Here is an 8,445-nt window from a genome sequence, read left to right on the forward strand (position 1 = left end):
ATTCACAAGATTTTCATCAAAGTTTCAAAGATATCAAAGATTTCAAAATTTTCAACAAATTTTCAAAAGATTTCAAAAAAATTTCATAAATGTTTTACCAAAAATACCAAAAATTTCACAAAGATTTCACAAATCTCACAAATATTTCAAAGGTTTCAAAAATTTCACAAATTTTTCACCAAACTTTCAAAGATTTCACAAAGATTTTAAAGACTACAAATAGTTCAAAAGATTTCACATAAATATTACACAAATTTAACAAATATTTGAAAACCTTTAAAATTAAAGACTTCAAAGATTTAAAAAATTTCACAGAGATTTTGAAGATAACAAATATTTAAAAAAAATTTTTTAATAACTTCACAAAAATTTCTCCAAAATTTCAAAAATTCACAAAGATTTAAAAGAATAAATTAGCGTAAATTCAGAAATAAGAAATTCGTATAAAAGTACAAAAGTAATTCTTAAAATTTTGAAATAGGTGCAAAAAAAAAGAGTTTCAGTCACTTTTACAAAATTTAATTGCCTTTTCCAGTTTTTCCAAAATTTTTTTTTACATTTTCATGAGTTTTCCAAGCCTTTCAGATTGTCCAAGTTTTCTAAAACCCCTGTTTAATATATTTTAATATTTTTTACTAAAATAAAGGTGATATACTTACTTCGCCAATACTGACAACTGTATCATTTTTTATCATTGCTCTCCAAACTCGGGCAGTGTGGCCGTACATTGTGGCTCTCAGAGAAATTTCTACCTGTTCCCATTTTACAAGAGAATTCTCAGGTATCTTTTCTTTTTCATACTGCATGCCCCACAATCGTACTGTTCTGTCATCCGAAGTTGAACAGATGAGATTTGTAAAGGGATCATAAAAAACGGAAAAAATTACACCCTACAATGAGAGATCAAAAAATTTATTAAAAATTAAATAAAAAAAACGATAATTTCAGGACCTACAATTTTTCGCAGATCGGATTTAAAAGTCTGTAATTCGAAATTAAAAAATGTGTTTTGTGAAAAACTAACTTTTTAAAATTATTCTTTAGACTATAAATAATTCAAAATTTTATTTATTTATCACAGGCTTCAGCCCCGATAAGAAAATTCGAAAAGTTTTGGATGAAAGTTTATTCCTTTTATTGAAAAATCGTATTTTTGAGTTGAAAATTCAAATATTTTGGTAGAGAGATAAAATATTTGGTTTAAAATTACATTTTTTGTTCAAAATTTATATTTTTAGGTTGAAAATACAACTATTTTGAAACAAAATATAACGGTTTTGTAGAAAATGCAAATTTCTTTGCTAGAAAATGTAATTCTTGTTTGAAAATGAAATTTTTTGTTGATAATTCATATTTTCGGGTTGCAAATTAATCTTTTTTATGTAGAAAATTTATCTTTTGACTTTAATAATTTTGTTAAAAATTCACCTCTTTGGTAGAAAATTAATTTTTTAAACTAAAAATTGGACTATTTTTTCTTAAAAATGGATGTTTTTTGTGTTGAAAATTTAACTATTTTGGGTTTCTAGTCTTTTTGGTTTGAATCCCAAAATTTTAGTTAAATTTATTTCTTGTCTAACACAATAATCTTTCTTGATTGAAAATAACTCATTTTTGCTAAAGATTTAATTATTTGGTAAAAAACTAATTTTTTTAGTTAAAAATTCATTTTTGAGATAAAAATTCACAGCTATTAATAAAAAATTTAATTCTTTTGTAGAAAATTGATCTCTTTGGCCTGGAATTTCAACATTTTTTAGAAAATTCAACTATTTGTTTAAAAATGAACTTTTTTGTTGATAATTCAAATTTTCGGGTTACAAATTAATCCTTTTTGTGTTAAAAATTAAAAAAATTTGGTATAAAATTCAAATATTTGGTTGAAAATCAACTTTTTAGTTGAAAATTTATATTTACGGTTTGAAATTCAAAATTTTAGTTAAATTTTTTTCTTGTCTAACACGAAAATATTTCTTGATTGAAAATTAAACTTTTTGCTAAAGATTTAATTATTTTATAAAAAAATCTCATTTCTTTTTGTTAAAAATTAATTTTTGAGTTATAAATTCACAGCTATTAATTGAAAATTAAATTGTTTTGTAGAAAATTCAACTTTTCGATTAACAATGAACTTTTTTGTTGATAATTCAAATTTTCTGGTTACAAATTAATCCTTTTTGTGTTAAAAATTAAAAAAATTTCGTATAAAATTCAACTATTTGGTTGAAAATTAACTTTTTAGTTGAAAATTTATATTTACGGTTTGAAATTCAAAATTTTAGTTAAATTTTTTTCTTGTCTAACACATAAATATTTGTTGATTGAAAATTAATCCTTTTTACTAAAGATTTAATTATTTTGTAAAAAAATCTCATTTCTTTTTATTAAAAATTAATTTTTGAGTTATAAATTCACAGCTATTAATTGAAAATTAAATCTTTTTAAAGAAAATTCAACTTTTTGATTAAAAATGAACTTCTTTGTTCTTAATTCATATGTTCGGGTTGCAAATTAATATTTTTTTTGTAGAAAATTTGTTTTTTGACTTAAATAATTAACTTTTTGGTTAAGAACTTTTTTCTTTTTTGCCTGAAAAATCTTGTTTGGTTGAAAATTAATTTGTTTAGCTTAAATGAATCAACTATTTTGTTAAAAATTAGCTTCTATGAAAGAAAATTGATTTTTTTTAAATTTTTTTCTCATCTAACACAAAAATCTTTCTTGATTGAAAATTAATCTTTTTTTCATAGATTTAATTTATTTGTAAAAACATTCATTTTTTGTTGTTAAAAATTCATTTTTGAGTAAAAAAAATCACAGCTATTAATTGAAAAGTAAACTGTTTTCAAGAAAATGTAACTATTTGGTTAAAAATAAACTTTCTTGTTTATAATTCATTTGTTCGGATTGCCAATTAATCTTTTTAGTAGAAAATTTGTCTTTTTACTTAAATAATTAACTTTTTTTAAATATTTTTTTTCTTTCTGGTCTGAAAAGTCTTTCTTAGTTAAAAATTAATCTGTTTAGCTTAAATGATTCAACTATTTTGTTAAAAATTAACTTCTTTCAAAGAAAATTGATCTTTTTGGAATAAAAATTGAACTATTTTTGAAAAAAGTTAAAATATTTGGCTTAAAATTAAATTTTTTGTTCAAAACATATATTTTTGGGTTGAAAATACAACTATTTTGAAAAAATACAACTTTTTTGCCGAAAATTTATATTTCTTGCTTAAAAATTTTACAGTTTGACAAAAAATTCAACAGTTTGATAGAAAATTTAATTCTTGTTTGAAAATGAACTTTCTTGTTGATAATTCATAATTTCGGGTTTCAAATTAATTTTTTTTTGTGTTGAAAACTTAATAATTTTTGTAGAAAATTCAACTATTAAGTTAAAAATTCACCTTTTAGTTGATAATTTATGTTTTCGGGTTGCAAATTAATCGTTTTTATGTTGGAAATTTGACAAATTTGGTAGAAAATTCATCTACTTGGTTAAAAATTAACTTTTTTATTTGAAAATTTATATTTTCGGCTTAAAAACTAAACTTTTTTTGTGGGAAATTCGTTTTTTTGGTTCAAAAGTCAAAATTTTGATTAAATTTCTATCTTGTCTAACAGAAAAATCTTTATTGATTGAAAATTAACCTTTCTTGCTAAACATTTAATTATTTTGTAAAAAAAACTCATTTTTTGTTAAAAATTCATTTTTGGTTGAAAATTCACAGCTATTAATTAAAAATTAAACTCTTTTGTAGAAAATTGATCTCTTTGACCTGAAAATTCAACATTTTGTAGAAAATTCAACTCATTGGTTAAAAATAAACTTTTTTGTTCATAATTCATATGTTCGGATTCCAAATTAATTTTTTTGTGTAGAAAATTTGTGTTTTGACTTAAATAATTAACTTTTTTGTTAAGATTTTTTTTCTTTTTTGCTTGAAAAATCTTTTTTGGTTTAAAGTTAATCTGTTTAGCTTAAATGATTCAACTATTTTGTTAAAAATTAAGCTTTTTTATGTTGAAAATTTCACAATTTTTGTAAGAAATTCAACTATTTGGTTGAAAATTAATTTTTTAATTGAAAATTTATATTTTCCGCTTGAAAATTAAACTGTTTCATAGAAAATTCGCCTTTTTGGTTAAAAAGTCAAAATTTTTGTCAAATGTTTTTCTTGTCTAACCCAAAAATCTTTCTTGATTGAAAATTAATGTTTTTTGCTAAAGATTTAATTATTTTAGAAATAATGCTCATTTTTTGTTGTTAAAAATTCATTTTTGAGTTAAAAATTAATTTTTGGGTAAAAATTTATCCCTTTGGTAGAAAATTAATTTTTTTAAACTGAAAATTGGATTATTTTTTATTTTTTCTTAAAAATGGATCTTTTTGTATTGAAAATTGAACTATTTTGGGTTTCTGGTCTTTTGGTTTGAAAATGCAACATTTTGGTTGAATTTTTTTCTTGCCTAACTCAAAAATCTTTTTTGATCGAAAATTAATCATTTTTAAATTTAAAGATTCAACTATTTTGTTGGAAATTCTTTTATTTTGGTTAAAAATGTACTTTTTTGTAGAAAATTTATTTTTTGAAAATCATTTTTGTGTTAAATATTCATCTGTTTGGCAGAAAATTAATTTTTTAACTGAAAATTTAAATATATCTATTTTTTCTTTAAATTAATCTTTTTGTGTTGCAAATTTAACTATTGTGGTTTTCGGGTTGAAAATTAAACTATTTTGTAGGAAATTCGTATTTTTTGTCTGAAAATTCAACATTATGGTTGAATTTTTTTCTTGTCTGACTCATAAATCATTCTTGATTGAAAATAATATTTTTTGATAAAAGATTAAACTATTTCGTTTAAATATTAATTTTTTTGGATCGAAATTAATTTTTTAGATGATTTTTTTTTTGAAAATTAATTTTCTTGACTAAAAATTAATTCATTGTTATCCATTTTTTGTTGAAAATTGATCTATTTTGTAGAATATTCAACTATTTTAGTAGAAATATTAACTATTTAGTTCAAAATTTATATTTTCGGGTATAAAATTAAACTTTCTTGTAAAAAATTCGTCTTTTTGGTTAAAAATTCAAGAATTTGATATGCATTTGTTTTCTTTTTTGATTGGAAAATCTTTCTTGGTTAAAAATTAACATTTTATGGTGAATGATTCAAACTATTTTGTTGAAAATTTATTTTTCTTAACTGCAAATTTAATTGTTCCATTTTTGGTTTGAAAACTGATCTTTTTTATTTAAAAATTCAACTATTTTGTTGAAAATTCGTTTTTTGTTTTTGAAATATCAATTATTATTATATTTTGTGTTGATATTTGATCTTTTTTTATTAAAAATTCATATATTTTGTTGAAAATTTAACTTTTTGATTAAAAATTCCTGAATTCGAAACATTTTAGGCCCTGAATAAGTCCAAGAATTGAATTAATAATAATATTTAACTAACATTGTGTCCTTTTAGTCGATGCAAAATTGGCGCATCTTCATTACTTCCTGTGATTTTTGTCTTCCATACGAGTATTTCTTGAAATACCGTTCCACTGAAGACAACAACGTCTCCTGAATTTTTGTTATAAATACTACCACCGTATCTACGTAACTTTTTATAGGAAAATCAAAATTAAAAATATTTTTCAAAGTAAAAAATTACAGATCATTATAAAAAAAATCAGTATAGAAATAAATAATATTAAAATGTTTAAAAAAATAGAAAAACTACAAACGAATAAATTAACTCAATTTTATTTCAAGGAATATAAAAGAATATTTAAAAATTGAGTAGTTTTTTAAAGATTTTTTTTAAAAAAGATTTTTTTAAATTTCAGAAACCGCAAGGGTTTTTAAATGTCTAAAAATTTCTAAAGTATTCAAAAGTTTTCAAAAGGAATTAAAAGATTTATATTGATTTTAAAATATTTTAATGGATTTCAAACTATTTCTAAATGTATCAATAAATTTTAAGACTCCAAAGGATTTTCATAAATTTCAAACGATTTTAAAAATATTAAGGAAATTCAGAGATTTTTTATTTTTATTTCTGCAGAATTTTTCTGATTATTTATTATTTATTTTGGGATTGTTTATTCCAATTCTGATTATCCAGTAATCGTTTTCTACACAATCTTTTTCTATAACAATGAATGTGAATATAATAATTATAATAAAAAATTTTAAAAATACTCTATAATATATACTAAAAAATATAATAATTTCCTTATAATATTTTTTTCTTGAGGAAAGCATGTAACAAGAAGTTTTTATTCTGATAAAATCTCTTGAGATCTTTAAAAAAGGATACAAAATACATTTTTCCTGGCACCATATGGTTTCATGTTGTTTGTTTAATAAATCACAAATATATAAATTATTGTGAGCAAAAAGGATAATTAATTTTACTTCCTTTTCAATAACTGCACATCCTGCCGCAATTATCCAATCCGTAAAACGGTAAATATCGGAAATATTTTCTAGTTTGTTGTCTAATTTGCAAATTCTTAAACTTTTTCCTCCGTAAATAATTAATTTATTATCCGGCGCTTGGATAATAGCATGTATCCTCTCAGGATAGAGTACGTCTAATTTAAATAGTAATTTATGATTCGATTTGTTTAATGTATGCAAAACAGAGCCCAATCCTGAAAATTTACGTGGAACAGTTACTAAAAGTTTCAAATTTAAACTGTTCGAAATTATAAAATTTTCAATTATAATATCTTATTGCTAAATAATTTTTTTTAAAAAGTAGAAGTTGTACAAAACTCGTCTTTCTGGTGAAAATTTTAATTATTTTGTTCAAAAATCGTCCTTTTTTGTTAAAAATTATTCTTTTTGGCTTGGAAATTTAACAATTTTTTTAGAAAATTCAAATATTTTGATTGCAAATACGTCTTTTTGTATGAAAAAATCATCCTTTTGGTTAAAAATTTTATTACTTTGTTAAAAATTCAACAATTTTGTTAAAAACTCATCCTTTTCTGTTAGAAATTTCGTGTTTTTTAAATTGAAAATTCATCTTTTCAGTTAAGAAATGCGTGTTTTTGACTGAAAAATTCAACTATTTTTTTTTCAATAGTTTGTTTCTTTGATTGAAGAACAAATTTTTGACTGAAAAATTAATGGTTTAGTTGAAAAGTCAACCAGTTTGTTTAAAAAAAAATCAGTCTTTATGGTTGAAAATTCTTCTTTTCGGCTGGAAAATTTAACAATTTTGTATAAAATTTAAATATTTTGTTTGCAAATACGTCTTTTTTGTGAAAAATCGATTCTTTTAATAAAAAAAATAAACAATTTTGTTAAAAAATCATCCGTTTCCGTTAGAAAGTTCGTGTTTTTTAAATTAAGAAATTTGGAAAATTATACTATTTTTTTTTTAAATCGTTTCTTTCTTTGATTAAAAAACAAATTTTTGACTGAAAAATTAATGGTTTTGTTGAAAATTTTTCTTTTTGGTTTAAAGCTTTAACAATTTTTTTGAAAATTCAAATATTTTGTTGCAAATACATCTTTTTTGTGAACGATCCATCCTTTTAATAAAAAATTTAATTTAATTATTGTAAAGAAATGCGTGTTTTCGGCTGGAAAATTCAATAATTTTGTTTTAAATCGTTTGTTTCTTTGATTAAAAAAAATGTTTAACTGAAAAATTAACGGTTTCATGGAAATTCAAACATTTTGTTTTTAAAATATCATCCTTTATGGTTAAAAATTCTTCTTAACGGTTTGAAAATTTCACAATTTTGTGAAAAATTTAAATATTTTGTTGCAAATACGTTCTTTTGGTAAAAAATTAAACTTTTTCGTCGAAAATTCATCTTTTTGTTTTTAAAATGTTAATGTTTAATACCAAATTTAACAATGTTGTTGAAAATTCATCATTTTCGGTTAAAAAATTCGTGTTTTTAATTTGAAAATTCAAATATTTTGTTGAAAAATCGTTTGTTTCTTTGATTGAAAAACAAATTTTTGCACTGAAAAATTAATGGTTTATTTGAAAATTCAACCATTTTGTTTTAAAAAAATCATCTTTTATGTTTGAGCCTAGACGTAAAAATTTACGTGCAATTGTAAAACCAAAAAAGTTAAAATTATAGAAAAACTAATTTTCTTAGTTGAAAATTTGTCTTTCTGGTGAAAAAATGAATTATTTTGTTGAAAAATCATACTTTTTGGTTGAAAATTCTTCTTTTCGGATTGAAAATTTCACAATTTTGTGTAAAATTCATGTATTTTGTTGCAAATACGTTTTTTTGGAGAAAAATTCATCCTTTTGGTTAAAAAATTATTTTTTTGAAAATTAAACAATTTTTTTAAAAAATCACTCTTTTCTATTCGAAAATTCGTATTTTTAGATTGAAAATTCATCTTTTTAGTTAAGAAATTCGTGTTTTTGACTAGAAATTTCAACTTTTTTTCAGTAGTTT

The 8,445-nt window shown here is 21.3% G+C and overlaps 1 protein-coding gene across 1 annotated transcript in view; it reads right to left on the reverse strand.

Annotated features, from left to right (window-relative positions):
- Nucleotides 1–8,445, reverse strand: part of LOC117176159 (WD repeat-containing protein 6) — a 46,950-nt gene that overhangs the window by 36,556 nt on the left and 1,949 nt on the right. The window contains exons 2-4 of the mRNA XM_033366245.1: nt 6,324–6,660; nt 5,472–5,616; nt 660–890 (exon numbers count right to left, since the gene is read on the reverse strand). Of these exons, the coding sequence (XP_033222136.1) occupies nt 660–890; nt 5,472–5,616; nt 6,324–6,660 (713 nt within the window). The remainder of the gene's footprint in view (nt 1–659; nt 891–5,471; nt 5,617–6,323; nt 6,661–8,445) is intronic.

The sequence above is a fragment of the Belonocnema kinseyi genome, chromosome 7 (genome assembly GCF_010883055.1).
Source record: "Belonocnema kinseyi isolate 2016_QV_RU_SX_M_011 chromosome 7, B_treatae_v1, whole genome shotgun sequence".
Lineage (NCBI taxonomy): Eukaryota > Metazoa > Arthropoda > Insecta > Hymenoptera > Cynipidae > Belonocnema > Belonocnema kinseyi.